The 20,834-nt window shown below is 41.0% G+C and overlaps 1 protein-coding gene across 1 annotated transcript in view; it reads right to left on the bottom strand.

The window, feature by feature from the left end:
* Window positions 1-230: 230 nt before the first annotated feature.
* Window positions 231-20,834, bottom strand: part of EXT1 (exostosin glycosyltransferase 1) — a 270,029-nt gene continuing 249,425 nt past the window's right edge. Inside the window, exons 5-11 of the mRNA XM_019714506.2 lie at window positions 19,744-19,876; window positions 17,237-17,355; window positions 15,859-15,954; window positions 11,141-11,230; window positions 5,753-5,913; window positions 3,371-3,542; window positions 231-775 (exon numbers count right to left, since the gene is read on the bottom strand). Coding sequence (XP_019570065.1) covers window positions 590-775; window positions 3,371-3,542; window positions 5,753-5,913; window positions 11,141-11,230; window positions 15,859-15,954; window positions 17,237-17,355; window positions 19,744-19,876 — 957 coding nt within the window. The 3' untranslated portion in view covers window positions 231-589. The remainder of the gene's footprint in view (window positions 776-3,370; window positions 3,543-5,752; window positions 5,914-11,140; window positions 11,231-15,858; window positions 15,955-17,236; window positions 17,356-19,743; window positions 19,877-20,834) is intronic.

Genomic DNA, 20,834 nt, shown 5'->3' with positions numbered 1-20,834 from the left:
AGTTCAAGTGGATTTGCAAATTCGAAGTGGAAAACAACCTACACTGGCCAAGTTGAATAATGAACTTGTCTTAACTTATGCACAGTTATTTCTTGACACTGGATAGAGTGACTCATTGTGTTTTCCACGAGGTCTGAGCTTTTGTAACCGCGGGAAGCCCTGCATGACCAACGGCAATGATGTTTGTGGGACGAGGACTGGCAGCTTTGAAACAGTCACAACCAACACAATTTTGATTAAAGAAAGAACTCTGGTTTTTAATAGTTTTGATCATTAAAAAAGTTTAAACCTGCATAGCAATCATTTCAAAAATAATTATTTAATGTTCCATAATTAAACTGTACACAACCTAGTCTTGGGATATAGAAGCCAGTGAGGTGAGTTTGGAGCAGTCTGGTGCAGTCCCAGGAGCCAGGAGTCGAGTTCCCATTGGCCTTTTTTTTTTTGTTTTTTTGTCATTCTGTTCATATAAGTTTATTTGGATACTTGGCACAATCTGGCTCAGCGGCTGAGTGGATCTGCACTGGGAAGAGAGAGCAGCTTGACCCCAGGCCCTTCTCGCTTCCCCTCCCCCACTCGGCCAGGTTCCTCAAAGTCGCTCAATGTCTCGGTATTTTTTCCTCAGAATAGAGACCTGGTCTTTAAAGAGGACAGGGTCGAGCCTCATCTGAGAGTGGATCAGCGGCATGTAGCCAAACCAGCTGGCAAACGTGTTCATGCAGCTCTGTCGCTGGGCAAAGTGGTCGGGGTCAGCCCAGCGGGAAGCCCGGGAAGTCTGGGGAAAGGGAGAGAGACAAGGAAAGACAATGAGCCAAGTACAAGATGAGATGGAGATACGGCAGAAAACCAAGTCAGGCTCATGGGCACACAGCAGAGCTCAGGGTCTGGCCTGGCCACCAACACCCCCGATCCTCCATCCTTGCGCCTGCTGAAAATTCAAGCACTGATCCTGGTTTCCATCCTGGACAGGTTTTCCCAAGATACACTACCATTCTCCCATTCTCAATACTAAACATACGCACAAACAAGGATCTATATTGACTGACTTAATTCTCTGCTCAGTGAATGACTTACCAATGGAACCTCAACACACTACGGTCACTAAATAGATCCAATACTATGACTAACAATGTGTTTGTGGTTTCAGAGATAGTATTCTAAAACCTTCTTGTTTCCTTGGTGGGTTCTAGGTAAGGAGGAAAGATGGCTACCACCTCTTTAACTCTCTGTGTTGCCCCTAAGGTTGGTTAAATATTTTTAGACCATGCAAATGACTGCCACTGGTGCAAAAGAAAGCCTGAAATGACGTGAGTGCTGAAATTTAAATGGACAAACTAAGCATAATGTCTTTGAATCTGTGTTTTTACAAAACAAGGAAAAGGTAGGCTGCCTAATTATGGAGAAACAACACAAACTCCTTTTTGTCATTAGACAACTAGGTACATTTTACTGTGAGAATCACCCAGAGTCACTTTAAAACCCCAAGTGTCTACATGCTTGAAAGTAACCAATGAAGGTAAATACAAATGTCAAGTTACCTCTGAGCAGCAGAAAAACAAACAAAATATGATTTGTAAAGTGTTTTCACGAAGTTCATTTGAGCCTCAACAAACTGGTCAAGTTATCTACTCAGGTAATAACATTCCCACTGTATTGATGAGGAAGTAAGTTCAAGGAAGTTAAAATTGCTTGTTTCAGGCAAAAAAGGGATAGGACTCAAGCATCACTTTACCATTTATGCTAGGCGAACTGCTTGGTAAATCGGGGAAAGTATCAAATCAAGCTAACCATTTGAGTTCAAATCAGAGTAGACAGTCCATTCTTACTCTCTCTTAAAAATGAAAAAAAAAAAAAATCTGTTGAATCATGCAAGTATCTTTTTTTGTCTCTAGACTTTAACATTTATTTGGGGTCAACCAACATATTAAGGAAGGGACTTTTCCAGTGTAATAAAAGTACAACTTTCAGCCTGTTATCATACAAAAATTAAAGAAACATATGTGTATGATGGGAAAAGTGGGCAATTACAGCATGTATCTAATGAGGTACATCTCTAAAGCTAAATTTAGATTTGTCCAAAAAGATGTGTAAAATTATTAGTAATATTAGTTTGGTCGAATTAGGCAAATCTATGAGAAGGATATAAAACCGCCACTAAGAAATCATGTGTTATTAGAATTCTACTCTAATTAGTTTATAACCTTAGGGAAGTTCATAGAACTCTCTGTGAGAAACAATATTAAAGGAATTCTGTGTCCTTAAATGAGAGAATCTATATGAAAATGCCTGGGTACATAGTAGACACTCAATACATCTTTCAGCCTTAAAGATTAAAAATTCTTGCAATTCCTTTAGTATTTAGAGGGAACTAGAATTTTCCACTAGACTCTTTGCTAAGGACAGACAGTAGCTTTGTCATAACAAATACCTAGAACACTGATAACCTGTACATGCTCAATAACTATTGAATGACTAAATTTTATAAACTTAACCTCCTGTAAATTTGTTGCTCTGACTAAATTTAGTGAATGAAAAACCATCAATTGTGTTATGAAGAAGCCTGGCTAGTTTTCCTTTGCAAAAGCTAGATTTTGTATGTGATTTTCAGTAACTCTTAGAATATGGAAAACCCTACACAACTGAACTGATGTAACCATGTTAAAACATGTCCTTTCAGGTTGACTCAAATCCTATTGGATGATGCTCTATGCCTTAACTTGGGTAGATCCAAATGGTCTTACGTGTACTTAAGGTATTTGATTTCTTTTATAGTACTGGGCTTTGTCTGGGATGAATAAGGGAAGATGAGCTTCAGCATATCCAGGTGAAATCTACTTTATCTCACCCCTGTGAGATAAAGTAGATTTCCTTTATGTTATCTCACAGGGGTGAGATAAAGTAGATTTCACCATTTCCATTTTAAAGATGAGTCACATGAGTTTCCGAAGGCAACTGAGTGGCCTACAGTTTAAAAATGCTGGTTCTAGAACTGAAAATCAAATATTGTGACTCCTGGTCTGCCACCATGGTGCTCCTCTAACTCAACAGCAATGACCAGAGGACTGTGTTGAAAGTATTACTAGCTATTCATTAAACGAAGCACCAGTGATAAACTTACATAAATTCTTTGCAGGTCTTTAAACTCTGGAGAAGCTATGGCTTTCTCATGCCACCTTGTAGGTCATCTGAAAGCTTTTCCATTCTTGACATAAAGACACCCTTGACTTATGCCTTCCCAATCATCCATGTGCCAACCATATACTACCTTTGTTCTGTAATCTCATTACGCTTCCTAGAAGAACGAGTCCTCAATACTTCCGGTGGTAGCACCAGCAAGCAAAGCAAGGGAGGAGAGTTTTCCTTCTCTTACCTGTCCCATCATTGTCTCCTTATACTGCTTCTTCTGGGTCACTTTGATTGGAGGCAACTTTGTCACAGCAGACACCAGGAAATTCATGAGAATGTCCTCACAGTTGGCTAGTTGGTCCACCATGTTCTTCAGGCTGGCTGGCAGATAATGGGTGTACAGGTAGTGATAATATCTGTATAAACAAAAGAGAGATTTCCCAGGGGCCATCATTATATAAGGACAAGTGGTCTTGTTTGGCCGAAAACCCATACCCATTCTTTGAATCCCTGGATGATGATATCATGGATGATGATGATGATGATGGTGATAGCTATCACTTCTGTGGTACTGACTATGTGCCAGATAACGTTCTAAAGTGCTTTACAACAAACGCCTCACCTGATTCTTAGTAAGAACCTATGAGGTAGGTACAACTGTTATCCTCATTTTACAGATAAGGAAACGAGGTTCACAGATACACACTGATGCAAGTATTGCTTGACCAGCCTAACTTTACTATCAGCCTGGTTGGTAAGAAACAGAATACTTAGATGGCAAGAGAAGTTACTTATATATATCTACATATCATTATAAGCTGCTTTACAATTTTAATTATTGGTTTAATCAGAGCTATATTCAATACCACCCCATAACTCGGAGTCCAACAATATATGTAGGCTTCTATTTTTGTGGGCTATGAACCTTATATTTCAACACTGTGAGAGCAAAACCCTAATTAATCTGGTGGTCCATCATTATGGAGAACCAACAATTTTCTTGAATTATTTTTCACCCTATTTTCTTTTTGGGGAGAAGGGACATATAGCATATATTTATAGAAAAAAAATATTGAAGTGAGTCAGATTCACTGAGGGGCAGGGGCAGGAAGAAAAGGAACAACGAACTTTCAAGAAGTGGAATCGTGAGATAAAGATTCAGTCAGCCTAAATGTTTATACCTTGTGCATTTCCACCTCTATCCGTGATATGCAAGATTCTCTACTCTTTACTAAAAAAAGAATAAGTTAAGCTTGCTCTGTTCATCTTACAAAAGCAGAGGAGCAGGGATTTCATTAATGATTGAGTCAGGAACATTAACCATCTGTATTCACTAATATTGCAATCTTACCTGAGTCCCTGGCTTTAAAGACCAATATATGCAAATAACTCCCACATTTTTATCTCCATCCCTGACCTTTTTCAATACACCCTTTTGGATGTCTTGCCATCCCCAAGACTGAACTGCATGTCCTCTAATATTTATTCCATCTACAGCTTTCTCTGTCTGTTGATGGCTATTCTATCCTTCTAGTTCTTCAAGTCAAAAAACTTAAGAGTCATCAAACTCTATATCCCATCTGTCAGGACATCATGCTGAAGTATCTTCATTATATGCCCACAATCTGATCACTACTTACCACATCCATTGCTCACTTCCTGGTCCCAGGCTCCATCATCTCTTGTCTAGATAATGTTAATCACCTCCCAAGAGGTCTCCCTGCTTCTTCCCTGGCCCCCTTAAAGCCTATCCTCAACACAGCATCCAGAGTGGACACCTAAAACATAATTAAGATCGCTCTGCTCAAACCCTATGTCACTTAGAGGAAAGTCAAGTCCTCCTGACAGACAAAAGGTCCTGCATCTGGGTTCCCATGACCTCTCTCACCTGCTTTCCACTCAGCCCACTCTAGTCACATTGGTCTTCTTGATATTTCTCCACTATTCTGCCTTGGGGCATTGATTCTCGCTGTTTCCTATGCGGTAACTCTCTTCCTATAGACATTCTCTTGGCTGACTTCCTCACTTCCTTCAAATGTCTGCTCAAATCTCACTTGCTCCATGAAGGTCACCCCAGCTACCCCCCTCATCAGCCCCTTTTCCTCTGGCACTCCTGATCCTTCTCCTCGGCACTACCTGCTCTACACGTTACCTTCTTCTTATGTAACTTCTCACCTGAATATATTATAGAATGATTACGTATGTATATTGTGTTTCCCCCTGTTAGAATAGAAGACCCACATAGTCGGGGAATTTTTAATTTTTTTATTTTACTCAATGGTAAATCCCAAGTAGTGTCTGGGGGATGCTCAATTAAGTATTTACTTTTGTTGTTGTTATTTTAAATAGTCAGTTACTCAATACACCTTGTGTATGTCTTCACACTTCAAATGAACTGAAGATGCTACTCTGCCATAATTTCTGGAACTACAATAAGCCAAAAGGTTTTACTGGTTTCAAAGACACATGTTGGCTACACCAAAAAAGCTGGAAGAGGGATGCAAACTGATTTTCCATTCGTGTTGTTAACAAGATTTGGCCCGAGTTTGCTATGTATGTAGCAGCCAGAAACTAATGTAAGGAGCCATATAAAAACCCAAACACGCGAGATGTGTGAAGTCCTCACTTGTGGTAGATAGCAGCTCCTGTTAACACCATGGAGTAGTCATTCGTCCACTTGGACGTGTACCCCCACCGCTCCTTAGAGTTATCCCAAAAATGGCTGCGTGCAGGGTACCCCACAATCCTCTCCGGGAAGCTCTGCCACACTGTGAAGGCAAAATCCACCTGCAGACAGAACACAAGGGAAACAAGCAATCAAGAGCATTAACAAATGTCAACAAAACATTACCTTCCCCCTGCTAATTCGTAACGCGAAATCCCATGACTGTTGAGAAACATTGGTTCCATGTATTCATCAGCAAATTAAACTGACTGCTTGACATTTTGCCCCATAATTATGCACATTTTAATGTTTTCTGTTATAGAAACTTCAGATCAGTGCAGAAATGAAAGAAGGAAAAAAACATGTGCCGATCTGTCCTTTAGAAATCCAGTCTGTTAAAGCTAAAAAAAACAAGTCAAAATGCAGTTGCTTTCCCACCCCCAAAAGTACATGTGACCACTGATTTGTGTGAGGCACAAACACATCTGTTTTATAAACAAGAGATTTCCTATATACACCCAGAGTATGACAATACAGCATATATCATAACCAGCACACGGCAAAGCCAAATGACTAGAATAAAAGCATCCTTTTAAAGACAAGAGAAAAGATGTTTAAAAAAACACCCAAGTTCTAACAGGAACACGGAGGAGACATCATAAAGAAACAGTAATTCAGGCCTCGCAGCTTTGAAGATGCACAGTGCAAAAGAAATCTAGTAAAAGCATCCACAGTGAAAAATCACTAAGACCAAGTGGGGACAAGGCCATGTGAAGCCACAGGATTATTTTAAAGGAAATGCAGTTAAATGACTTTCCAGTGCTTACAATAACCCAAAGCAGGTACTTCTGAACCTGCTATAAACTAACATTTATAATTAGCAAAGAATCTGTTTTCAAATGTGTAAACTCACGTCTGACTTCCTATGATTATTTGATGAATGATAAAATAATATATAGAAAGTGACCATAAAAATAGTAACAGCAAACAACTGTATACTGCTCATAATGGTTATTATAATGGTTATTAGAGACTGACGCATTTTAACTTATTTAATCCTCACAATAATTCTGTGAAAAGGTAATTTTATAGTCGCAGATTTACAGAGACGGAAGCTGAGGAATATGGAGGTTCAAATAATTTGCCTGAGCTAGTAAGTGGCAGAGCCAAGATGTGGACCCAGGGCACCTGGTTTCAGAGTTGGTGTGTACTTCTTCATAGCCTCTCTTTTAGCTCTGTTACTATAGTGTTGAAGGCAATCAATCTTTCATGCGGGTTATACATTCACCCTACAACCCTTGCCCTCCCTTTTCTTGATAAGCAAAGAACATGGAAATTTCATTTATTCCACCAATACTTAAAGTCCCAGCACAGTGATGGTACCTGTGGGATTGAGTGATGATGGTAAGCCCAGTTCGCACCCTCTCAGAAGTTTAAGAGAAGAGCAAATAACTATTTACCACAGTCAAAAAGTAGAAACAACCCCAAACATCAACTGATGAATACACCAAATATGGTATATCCACACAGCAGAGTATTATTCAGCCATAAAAAGGACTGAAATACTGATACATGTGACAACATGGACCAACTTGAAACACTATGTTGAGTGACAGAAGCCACACACAAAAAGCCACATGTTGTACGATTCCATTGACATGAAAGTCCAGAATATGCAAATACGTAGAGACAGAAAACAGACTGGTGGTTCCTAAGGCTAGAGAGTCACTGATCGATGGGTATGGGTTTCCTTCACGGGTGACGAAGATGGTTTAGAATAAGACCGAGATAATGATTGCACAACACTGAGAAGGTACTAAATGACAGTGAATTATATACTGCTAAACGGTTAATTTTATGTTACGTGAATTTTACCTCAATTAAAAGACAAAGCAAATAAGCCTAGATGAGTATTTCCCCAGCTGTCATTATACGCATAATATCACCCCCCACATGTCACATTCCTATACCACACATTCAACAACTTATTTAATATTTTTCTTTAAACTGCCTATTCTTTTCAAACAATTTTTCCACTTGCCTCATCCTTGGTAAGTAAATATATCAGTGAAATCCTAGGTTTGATTGCTGGCTATATCATTTTCTTACAAACATTCAAGCGAATATGGAATTGTTAAAATGAAACACACACTTGCCACGAACGCTGTGAAACCATTTAATGTGCATAAACCATCTTTTGGGAAACATTAAGCCTAGATGACCCATAAGGGTCCTTTTATCGCTAAATTCTTTGGGCCTAGTTACAAGTCACCGTTTTTGTCAACAGGCATGAATTTAACATGTTATGAAAATCTAGTTTGGTGTCGTACCTCGAGATGAGAAAGCCTTAACAATATAGTGTGTTCCCCCAAACTATGACATCCGGGGGAAAGTAGGGTGGTGAGGCATACATGAAGGGAGCCTGGTGGGGCATGGGGCATCTCCCAGTTAAAAAACTATGTGCCAGGAAAGTGAGATCAGGTTGTGATAACCTGCCCAGCATCACTGGTGTTCAATACTAACGGTGCCAAAGGATGGGACTGTCTATTACGCAGCCCGTCAAGGAATCAGCCTGGCCGTCAGCACTCGTTGGGGTTTTCCATGATCCTTTGTAAAGGAAACACATTCCCTGCAACCACTAGAGAACCTGACGGGGTGTTTTCATCACATGAATTTCTTACTGTCTCCAAGCCGAGTCAAGTCATTTCAAAGGAATTCAAAAGTAAATTCAGATAAAACTGGGATTCGTGTGATACTTCTGCTTTCATGGAGATCATTAACACATCAAAGAAGGCAAGGGTCAGCTCGCAGCCTTTTCTCCTAAAAACCAACATCTGTTTTCTTTTGAGAATTTGCTGCAACCCAGATAAATGTAAATAACCAGAAACCAACTACATCTAATACCCTTTAAAGGAGGCTGTTTAAAAATCTCTCCTTAATACTACAGAGAGACATTTAACAAGCGAAGAATCCTTAGAGAGGAAATAAAATGAATTAACATCTATTCCCCTAAAAAAACAAAAGAGAAAGGAGAATTCCTTGTTCTCAGCCATTTTAGGCAACACAACCCCTCCCCTGATCAGCAGGAAACAGTAAACCAGACTGCCAACCTCCTTAAGTGTATGTATCATTTTCAACCTGCAGTTGACGTCTAATTACTTCACATCCAACACATGTTCTTCCCAGGGTGTGCTGAGTGGCTGGAATTGCTATTCTTTGAAAAGAAACTCACCAGCACATGGATACATCACCATGGGACAGGGAAAAACAAATCCTAGAGTGAGACTAATTGCCTTGTGCCCAGGAGAAGCTGTGAGATGATAGGAACACCTTGGGAAATAGGATAATGATTTAGGTATGTACTGTAGCTGTCTTGACCATAGGTTCCACCCTGGCAATCGGATGCCTTTCCTGTATGTGCCCTCCGAGATCCACTCTCACCTCTTCTTGCTGTGTTCTGCACTCTGAGATGATGAAAGCCTAGGGTTGGCACAACCTGGCCTTCCTTGCTGGCTGGTGGCTGATGGGATTAGGTCAGTGGGGGCTTAGAGCAGGAAAACAAAGATGGGACCGTGAGAAAGGTTCCTTCCCAGCTTTGGCACCAGAGTTCTGGCAGCTGCCACGTCCTTCCATAGGCAACCTCTTCTTACCAGTCCTCTCTTGGGGACTCTGGAAACACGATTTCCTTCCCTGGCTCCTTCAGGCCTAGGAGTGGGAGAAGCTTCCTGTTCTTGCTCCTCTCCAGGTGCCTCACTGTCTCTTGGGGGGGTCCTTTAACCCCACCCACCTTTCTAAATAATCCTAAAGCCCTTCATTTAAACCACCTGATTAGAATTCTGTTGGCTGCCAAGACTCTGATGGCTACAGGCTGGAACTGTGTAATCAAAGCACCTGGCATGGAGACCAGAACAAAGAAATCCCTCAATAAATACTTGTTGAATGAATGTGCTTCTGGGATGCCAGCTTCCCTTGCAGGAAGCAGCAGAAAAATGCAAGCTGGGTGTAGTATACCCTGTATTCCATAGCTGTCTTTCCCTTTGAACATTAAGCATATCTTCTCTTCTGCCTCCCACCCACCCCTTTCTCCTGCTGCAATTGGCTGTGTGTTCACACTTTAAACATGACACATTGGCTGTGTGTTCACACTTTAATCCCCTCAGCATGCATCTCTCCAATCATTCATTCAATACCGAGTATTTATAGAGCTTCGGCTACATAGAAAGCATTTTATCAAGGTGAGGCCCAGCACATTTTGTCCTGGGGTTATTTAGGCTGCCCTTGCATATAGTGTTTGTTCAACTGTATTTGATGGGTATTGGAAGCATCCATGGAATTTCCAGAAAGAGACACTGAGACAGGTAGCCTCGGTTAACACGTGTCCTGGCTTTGTGGGCAGCAGGCTGTTAGAATCAGACTGGCATCCAGGAAAGTGCATGCTGGGAAGTGCCCATGTTTAAATTGAAAGGAAAATGATTCTGAATAAAAAGGGAAAAAGAAAGTGAGGGGAAAGGTATAAGTAGCTCCGTGCTTTTTAGCAGCTACCATAAATAATTTATTTCTGATATACGACATTTTTATAGAACTGTCTTTGGTCCCCTCTATGGTTTAAAGTCAGGTTTCAGAGATCAATACTCATTCGAGTTGTAAAAACTGGTTTTCTGTCATATCTCTCTTCTCTCTTTCCTCCTCCTCACACATTCTCTGTGCGGGATCTTTTTTTTTTTTTTTTTGGCACACATACCTGAATGTCTCAAATAGCAGGGATCTCCGTCTCAGGCTTAAAGTGAAACCGTTTGCTCGTGTGGATACAAGAAAATGAGCACTCTAAGCCAAGACAGAAAAGCTGCCTTCAGAACCCAGAAGAGTGTTCCCTAACAGAGGCGACACACACGCACACAGGCATTAAAATAATTGGGGAAGGATGGGACTGTTTGCTCTGCCTGGACAGTGTGTTTTCAAGATAATGCTAAACAGGTACCCCCCCCCACACACACACACACACACCTCTCCTTGGTGCTTCTGTATACCTGCCAGCAGCTGTGCTGGTTGAAAAAAAAAAAAGAAGAAAAAAAAAAAAGAGGGCAGGCAGGAGGGGAGAGGTGAGGTGCAGCCATGCAAATGAGGAGCCAATTAGCAGAGAAAACAAAAGGGAAGATGCCCTCATCTGGTTGCCAGGTGGTGGCAAGGTGCTCACAGGAACTGGGTTGATTAAAACTGACTCTGCAGGAAGTTTCGAAAATGTTTCTGATTCAGCCAAGGCACTGGGAAAAGAAGCGCTGGCACCTTGAGGTTTGGGGTTACAGCCCGAAGAGCCCACTCACTGCCCGCTCCCCAGAGGTGGGCGTTTACCTCCGTGGTTGAAAGCACAGTGTCCTCGTCAAGGCTGAGCACTGCATCTGTGATGATGTTGTCATAGGGCAGAAAACGGCTGCTCATCACCTGGGAGGAAGTGGAAAACAAGCAGGAAGGAAGAAATTAGGAAAAAGAGAGGTACATTTTGAGACTTTTTTCAGGACCAGTTCCTCATCCTCAACCTTCGGAGAGAAGGTCCTACCACCACGTCACCCTCAACAGGGAAGACGTCCATTACTCATCAGTGCGGAATTATTGGCCCCACAATTTGGCGTACCTACTGGGTACAGACACCTTGCGAGTCAAGAGAGTCAAAGGTAAAGATGACATTCCCTGTCTTGCAGGAGTGCATGGTCTGCAGACGCAGCGCGACGCCGATGGTTGGGCCTAGCCTGATACAAAACTGCCAGGGGAACAGGAGATGAGCAGGTGAAGGCCTCACAGGAGAAGGGACATTGAAACAGGACCCTGATGGAGAGGAATTCAGCAGCTACACAGGGAAATGAGGCATAACAGAGCTCTCGAGAGATGCAAAGTCACAGAGGAGAGAAGCCGTACTCCGAGGCCAGGAAGGAGAGAATGCATGGAGCTGTGAGTCTAAGTGTGAGCCACACACCACAGGAACAGTGAAAAATGTTACTATTCGTTTCTTTTAGCATGGATTAGAAACAAATGGATACGCACATACAGTAGTCGCTCTAGCAATAAAAGGTAGTAGTAAAGTTATTTAAAACTAGTTTCATTAAAATATAAAATAAGCTGATTTTTAGAAAATTATTAAATAACCAATATCACCGATGGCCCACGGATTTAGAAAAATTGTGAAGGTAGTATATGAGTAAAGTTTGGGCAATTCCAGGATAAAACATGGCAAGCTACGTGTGGGGATGGGAGCTTGGGAGACAAGAGGATCAGATGCAAAATGGAGGCTGGAGAGTCTGCTCTGAGCCAGACACAGCTGAAACCTTTGTGCTGAATGTACCATAGAATAACGGTAAGGATGATGATATCACAGGATTAACTAACAAGGTTTAAACATTTACAATGTGCCAATGTTTCAAGTTTTTTATGTAGTTCCTCTCATTTCGTATTTATAAAAACTTCCATTTTACAGGTGAGAAAACTAAGGCACAGAAACATTAAGTGTCTTGCCCCAAGTGGACCCCACCGCATTTCACCCTGGGTGGTGTGATTTTACAGAACACCTCAGCCACTATGCTCGACCAGTCTCAGGTTTGAAAAGGACCTCAAAAGTGAATCTGTGGCACATATGGCAATCTCGCAATCACCCCCTTCCTTTGGAAGTTACAGGGATGGTTGTGACAACCTCTCAGAATTCACACTTGGAGACTCAGGAGAAAAGACACACTTGCCATCAACTCTTAAGGCACAAAAGCCACAGAATGAAGCAGCTAGACCCAGAAGACAAAGGGGAAAATGGCAGACACCCAATCTGGCAGCCAAGAGCATATTCTCCACAACTCTGAGAACTCCCCGCCCCCACCAAAAGATGCCCCAGCTATATTCACATCAAGAAGCCAGTTCGTCCACAGGCTTCGTCTCAGGTTGGGTTTACACGCCTCTGAAATGACCAGAGGGCTTATGACTTTAAAGGATGGAAGGTACCCACTCCAATCCATCTCGGGGAGCTCCAGGAATGTATCTACAGAATAAATGGCTTTAGGTCTGCTCCTACACATGTCAACTGGGTCAAGTTTTTTTTTTCCCCCCTTTCTCAGGCTTTCAAAATAAAATCAAACACGAAGCACTCAGCAGCCCCATATACACAGTATTCAGAAATCTCAGCCTGAAGCAATTCTCCCGATTCTGTTTACACGTCTCCTGACTAACACAGAAACCATTAGCTGCCAGCTTAGCGATGCCCTGACCTTTCCCTTGTTAAGCCTACAGGGGAAAACTGCAAAGACAAGGCCTATAAATTCAAAATAGAATTTTGCAACCAAACCAGCAAACATATCAATTTTAAACTCAAGGTTAGATATGGAGATTTGAAATGGGGAATGGAGGGAATGTGGCTTCTTTTCCATCAGGTGCCCAACCATTGATTTTAAAATGATCCATTTCCTTTTTCTGAACTTGCTTCATCAACAGAGTTTAAGAGCCCATGAACCAGCCACTACCAAATTCTAGAGTAGAAACTCGAGGCGCTCTTTCAAGTACCTTGCCTCAGCTGCATCCCAAAAAGTTGAATGGATTCGCATGAAAGGAATCCAGGTACTTACAAAGCCAATCCCGAGGGAACTGAGTACTCCTCATTAGTTCATTTAAGAAATATTTCACCACCACGTAGCAGCCCAACCCGTTCTAGAATTAGTAAATATGACTAGGAAATGACCAAGACTCAAGAAGTTTACTATCTAATAGGGAAGACAAAACATGTCCGTAAGTAATTATACGAAACACAATTAACACCTCTCATGTGCGTCCACACTTATAAGTCTATTTACTTACATATCATTTGATCCTTTGAGCTATACTGTTAGTGAGGGATTATGGTTGTTTCCATTTACTGAAGGAGGGTTGAGCACAGAGAGTTAAATAACTCACCTTAGGTCACACAAAAGTAAGTCTGACTCATGAAATAAACCATAACATTATAATGCCTCCCAGAAGACTGGTTGACATTTACTAAACCCTTGGTGTGTAACAGGTACAAGGTTAAACACCTGAAATGCAGTATCTCATTTAATTCTTAAAATGGGCCCAAGCCTTAGCCCAGGTTCCCTGGAGTACAGAGCCTGAAGCAAGACTTAAGCACAAATGCTTTTCCAGGTGGTGTAATCCCAGGAAGGTTTAAGTAAGGGAAAAGGAACCACATGCCCCATCGGAATCAGTGGATGCTAGAACTCAACAAGGGGCCAGAAGCCCAAATATAGTTCTGCTTGGGAGAGTGTCAGGCATCTTATAAGACACATAAAGCCCATGAGACAGGTACTATTGTTATCATCAGCATCTTTTAAATAAACTGGGATTCCTTGCTGAGAGTAGAATATAAAACCAATCCATAAGTCTGTGAATAAAAATGCAATACTAACCAAAAGTCAGAATAGCTCCTGGTGAGTGCATCAAATTAGATTATTTTTGAATATCCAGACATATTCAAAGGAAGTCGTCTACTAGAAGGAGATCTAGTCACCCACGGAAGCATAAAAAACAAAGGATCCCACAATTCAAGTTAATCTGACCACTGTTCTGGGTCTCAGGCATTGCAATTAGGGAGACAGATAAAAGGGGTTGTAGGTAGGAGATTTTTTGTGGAAACACACCTATGGTGAGATGGATTCATACGAGTAAGTAAGAGTGATGCCAGGAGGCATGTGATTATTCTAATTCCTCCTTTTCTCATGAAATGCTTACCAAGCAGCTCTCTGATAATCATGGTGCTTGAAGCCAGTCCTAAGAATGACACGACTATATCTGTCATATTTCCCACTGTGTTCCAACATGTTGCACAGCGCCCAGCACACAGTAGGCACGCATACATTGGAAGTGACTAGATAATGCACTGATCATCTCGTCCACGTGATAGTTCCAAGTCTCATTGTACTAGGGTGAACCACACGAAACTGTCACTTTTAGTGAGTCAAATGATGATTTCAAATGGTATAACCTAAGAAACCGATATTTTGTTATTCTGGCTCAAAGGTGTGTTACTTAGTGTGAGACAATCTCTCAGGACCTGACCCCTTGGGGACTGAGAAAGATCTCTTAGGTGACAATGCTTCACCAATCTCAGTTGAGTGACTAATTTCACAACGGATAAAATCTCCAAGAAAACAACGAGCGGAAGCCAGAGAAACAAGATGCTCACCTCTGGCTTCCGATAGTGGAAGAAGTTTGGAAGAGGAGGCAGCATGTGATCAAGGGCCTAAAGAATGGATGGGAAGTTTGACAATAGAGATGAAGACTTGAGAGGGGTGGTCAAGACTTACAGTAAAGTGGGAAAGACATACATGAGAGGTAGGAAGGGACACAGTGCAATTCAGATAATTGTGAGTGGGCCAGTTTGGTTGGAGGACAAGGTCCGTAGGGGAAAACAATGAGAGCGAAGATTGGGAAGGCCAGCTAAGGCAAGAGTACACAAGGCCTCAAATGTTAATTGAAAGCATTGGCGAGGAGCGTCCCTTGAGGGCCCTGAGATAAGCTTTCAGTTCTCGGCGAAATGAACTGGGGAACGGAAGCAGGGAACCAGCTAGGCAGCACTCGTGAGAGTCTGATGGAGACACTAAAACCAAGTTAAAGTGGAAATGTCCTTCTAAAGAGAAACGTGAGGAAGAACCACTATCCTGAAAGACACGACTCATTCAGATCCATCAGCTAAGCAAACCCTGTGCATCCATCACCACCATCAGCAGCCTCATCTTTATCCTCATCATTTAGAGAAAGACTGCTCTGGACAGGCCCTGAAATCATTTAATCCTAATAGCAACCCTAGGAGCTCTGTGTTGTGATTTCCATTTTGTAGATGAGGAAGCTGAGAAGGAAAGGGTCACAAATCTCCTAAAGTGTTAATAGTAGGGACCCAGGATGTCCTGTCTCGAAAGCCCACGAATGTCTAAGCTGAGGACATTCAGAGACAGGTACAGTTTTAGAAAATACAGTCCAGGGCTAGCAGCTCCCGGGAGCCGAGGGAAGACATCTAGGGCCCATTCCCAAAGTGCCCCACGGGGAAATGAAGGTCCCACCAGTCCTACCTTGCTTTCTCCTTCAATGACGATGACAGGCACAGCAGTGGCAGGCCAGCGGTGCTTGGCTGGTAGGGGTTTGTCACAATTCCATAGAACTATGATCTGAAAGGAACAAGGGATCATTAGATGGCTTGGTAAGGCTGGATTTATATAGGGCTTCCAACCCAACGTTTCTTCTCATAGACACAAAGAGAGAGAGGACGTGGAAAGCCAAGCAAGGCAGAATGGCAGACATCAAAACTGATTTTAACGTGATCCCAGTCCCACACCACCTTCAGAGCCTGATGGCTTCAACTACTAAAGAGAGGACAAAAAGAGTCACCTAAAACATTGCATCGAAGGGATTAGAGAAAGCTGGAGAGAGAAAAAAACAATTTCAGGATTGCAGGATCTTAATAAAGTGGTTTCCTAAATTCTGATTTTATGATGATGAGTGAGATAACAACGCTGGTCAAATTAAATACAAATGTTTACTGAACATCTGAATATCTGCTATGAACGTGCACCACACCAGGCAATGTGGGAGAGATCAAAGAATTCAAGATAGAACTAGCATGAGCTCATGTTTTGGATTCTCCAGAATGGCTGCTGAGTGTATGACTTAATTATTTCTAATAAATGTGTTTAGTTCCAAAATGCATACTTCAACATGACTTCATTCTTTCCTCATTCTTCTATAAACTAATGTACAAATCAGAAAAACCACTGGTAAAAAGCATGGGAGTGACACTGATTTGGAAAACATTGTTACCATAGATATAATCTGCTCCCAATTTTATAATTAGTCACGATTGCTGTGAAGGAAAAGTTGATGCCTCTTGACACCAAGTCTGTTTCTTCATTGAAACTTCATTTTCTGGGTCCTCCCAGTGGTATTTCTGTTATTTTAGCACTTTGGCATTTAAAAGCAAAATAATGGGCTTATTATATATTCTTTCAAAAATGTGTTTGTGTGTATCTATATATCTATATATGTGTGTGTGTGCGCGTCTGTGCATATATATACACACACATATGTATATATGTATATCTGTGTATATATCTGTATATATCCATATAAATATCTACATATAAAATATTTTATATTATATATAAAATATATTCTTTAAAAATGTATAATGTGTTGATATATATATTTTTTATCCTTACCCCAGTGCAAAGATCTCTTTGCAATCCACCTGTTACCTGTGGCAGAGTTCACTTCCAAGAACCTCTAAGTTGATGAAAAGGGCACAACAAACAAGGCATGATAAATGAAAGGGGAGTAAGCGGACATGACATTAGATGAGCCCCAGGGAGCACAGTGTGTAGCAGGTAAGCAGTGGGAGGCTCTGGTCCACTAAGCGGGAGGAGGCAGTTGCTGCTCTGTCAGCCCCCCACTCACCTGGGCACAGTACTGGGATTTGGCGGCAGCCACGAGAAGTTTCAACACTGGCTGGGACTGAGAGACCAGCGGGGTCACTGCATGGATGACTGCAGTGAATTTGGAGGGGGGCTTTAAACCTGAAACAGAAAGGGGAGAGGAGCCTAATGAAGCACTGAAAAACAAGACTTGGAGAAGTTCTCCTTGCTCCATTGCCTCACCCTGGAGCTAATGTTCCCTTATAGCATATTACTCCTTCGCCTCTTATGTCCTGACAGAACAAACACAAGGTGAAAAGCTGCTGGTTAACTGCTGCCGGAGTCTAGAGACCGTGATAATTTACAGCTCAAGGTCCCTTTCCAGGTTCTTCCTTTGACATCCATTTCTTCCCTTGGGGATGCATACCTTTGAGCTCCCTTCTGCTTTGTAGGTACCTAAAGTCTAAACACACACACCCCTCTCAAATTCAAGAAAGGGTCTACTCTACTCGCTTACATCTTAGTAAGCGTTTAAGCAAATGTACTCTTTTGCAGTGTATTTCTTTATATCTGTCTTATTCTTAATTATATAGTTGGGGGGAGGGGTTTGCTTGATTATTACTATTTCAAATAACTGGCAAGTGGTAAAATTAAAAAAAAAGCAGCATCCAGGGCCTGACTAAGCTTTGAATCCCAGTTCTGCCACTTAGTGGTGGTGGGATCTTGGAAAAATTGCTTAACCCTCTGTGTTCTCACAGCTGTCAGATGGGGTTGATAGCAATACCATCAAACGTATGGGGTTGTTATGAGAATTAAATTAAGTGAGTTAATGAATACAAAGCACTTACAACAGGACCTAGCACAGAACAAGTGATCAATCTTTGTTAGCTGCTATCATCTTCACCATCACCATCATCATTATTTTGGAGCGGGAGGCTCTATACTCCCAAGAATCTCTTGTTTGTGTAGCAGTGACATAGCTGAGAGATACAGTATGTGATCTAGACCTCTGCCAACTGTGTGCTCTGAAGCCTTAGGTAGAAAGCTATTGTAAACATGCGAAACTGCCGCAAAAGAGAAAGAAATGAGGTGACATCTCACCCACATGAGTTTTCCTGTAAGAACTCACTAAGAAATTGGAGGTCAGTTAAAATGAGTTTTAAAACTTCATTAGTTTAGATCCACTAATTTCACATTTTAGTAGCTTAAATGTGAACAAAAGAGTGCAGGGACATTCAAATTAAGCTTTGATATTGACACAATAAGGTAAGAATCAGACCATATATATTAAAGGATTATACAAATGTTTGTAGAGCAAATTATGTCACCCAATTAGTACTTTAATTGCATGTTGGAAAGAAGCTAACTTTCCCACTATTGAGATACACATTCAAGGTTCTGCTAAGGATCAAGAACAAATATGACGGAGGGTTCCCTTTTTAACCGTGAGGACAAATCATTGCTTTTCGATTTTTCTATGACAGTTTAAGAAGCATCATTTACACACTATGCGCTAAATGAAGATCTTAATGCTCTACAAGAAATACGTAGGAATTTTATCAAATACTGCCTCAATGTGAAAATTACTAAATTCTAAATATATTGCCTAGGGTGAACCATTTACTGATTTTGATATGGTTCCCATAACAGGTTTGGTTTGGATTAAAGGGTTCTTTGTCCCTGGTTGATACTTCAGGCCATGAATTTCTTTAAGTTTCATCTTATCAGCTAAATATGTACCACTCAAAAAAGTGTGAGATAATTATTGGAGAATGTCAGTATTGGGTGGAAAATCTAGAGTCTCTTTACCACGTCAACTTGAAAGATGCTTTACTATCCCAAGGTTTCTCAAATTTGGAACTGTGAGTGAGGGAAAATATCTACTAAGATGTTCCTAGAGCAACGGGGGTCCCAAATACAAAAATATCTATGGCACTACAGTAGCATTTTGTAGACTTTTGTCCCTCTGCTCATTTCCTTTTGTCCCACTGGGATTAAATTAAAACCTGCTTGAGAGCAGGGACTGCATCTCATTTGACTTTTTATCACCTAGTATTGCATTAACGTAGCATATAAGAGGAGCATAATAAATGTTGAATGAGTAATAAATTTCTCCCTTGTCATATTTCTTAAATCTTTTTCCTTTCCCTTTATAAATTCAATTTTTCTTTAGTATGAGAGAGAGAAGTTGGGATTGTGAAAAGAAAATTAGGGCAAGATCTTCTAGCTCTATTTTATATACAATGGGACGTTAAATTATAGCTAACCATTGTCATGTTCAAAATGATCCATAATTTGGGAGCCTGCTTCTCAAAATGAAATGACTCTACTAAACACAGCTGCTCAGATAAGAAAGGTGTTTTGTTTTTTGTTTTTGTTTTTTCACTTTGCAAAGCTCTGCTGGATTTGTAATTCTCGACCTTGATACACCATTTATGACAGGGCTCTAGAAAGCAATCTCCAATGCACAGTAGAAAAATCAAGGGGCTTCAATGCTTGACAACATTTGGAGGATATACAAGGGTAGCTCCCTGGAAGGAACTCACTTACCTAAATTAGCATAGTAGTAAGGAAAATCTCCCAGATAAGATGAATACTGTGGTAGTACGAACAATCCTCCAGGATGTTTGTTCCATATTAAACTGTTACGTGATATGTGCTTGAATATTCTGTCCTGAATAATCTAGAAAACGAAAACATAGCACATGGTGAGGATGAGATTCTGATGGTATTTGACATGGATGTGCTCAATCCAGATTGGAGGGATGAAGGCACTCAAAGTAGTGACCCTACCCACCTCCCCAATTCTCCACTGATAAAAATGTCTGGGACACAAAGAGAGTCACAGAGCTATGGAGGAGAGAGCAAGAGAAAGAGAGGAATTATGGCTTATCAAATTTCCTAACTAAACTTCAGTTTAACCATCCATTTTAGCTTGTCTTTCTATCACAATGAGTTTATGTTCATTTCAAAACAGAGAGTGAAAGGTTTCCTGGATGGCTCAGCATCTAGCAGTTGGGTCTGGATCCACATCAGAAAGATGTGTTCTCATGCTCAGAGACGTCAACGTAGACCATGGGAAGCCTGATCCGGGAGCATACTGAAGGTAGGACTTTGCTCTCTACCTTCTAGTAGAAGCTGTGAGGCTTTGATTTGTTGCTTTAATTCAGGAAGCAGATTTATTTGCTTGTCATATTTCGTTTTCCTTTCAAAGTCAACTGTAGGACTTTGGGGGTACTGGTTAACTGAAGTTTTCCTATATTTCATCTCAAAAAGTAGTGAGTGAACAATTATTTAAAACATCCTACATAACAGGACAAGAGCTATGGCATATGAAGACTAATAATAGCCAAGCCAGTTCATTAGTTTCTTTGGACTTTGGGACCTTGCAGATCATTAAATTCTACATTCAGAGTCAAACAGTCTCCCGTCCTGAATCATTTGTCAGATGAATGTGATTAGTCCAACTTTACAGATTTCTCTGTGTCTTTCAAATTCTTGTAATTATACCAACCACTCATTAAAATATGATTTGGCAAATAATTAACTTGACACAGAATTTCATGTTTTCAGCAATTTCTTTTTTGTATTTTTTTTTTAAAAGAAAGAAAACACCTGCCTTACATTTCAAGAGATTTCGA

The sequence above is a fragment of the Rhinolophus sinicus genome, linkage group LG12 (assembly GCF_036562045.2).
Source record: "Rhinolophus sinicus isolate RSC01 linkage group LG12, ASM3656204v1, whole genome shotgun sequence".
NCBI lineage: Eukaryota > Metazoa > Chordata > Mammalia > Chiroptera > Rhinolophidae > Rhinolophus > Rhinolophus sinicus.
This window is presented reverse-complemented; position numbering and strand designations above follow the sequence as displayed.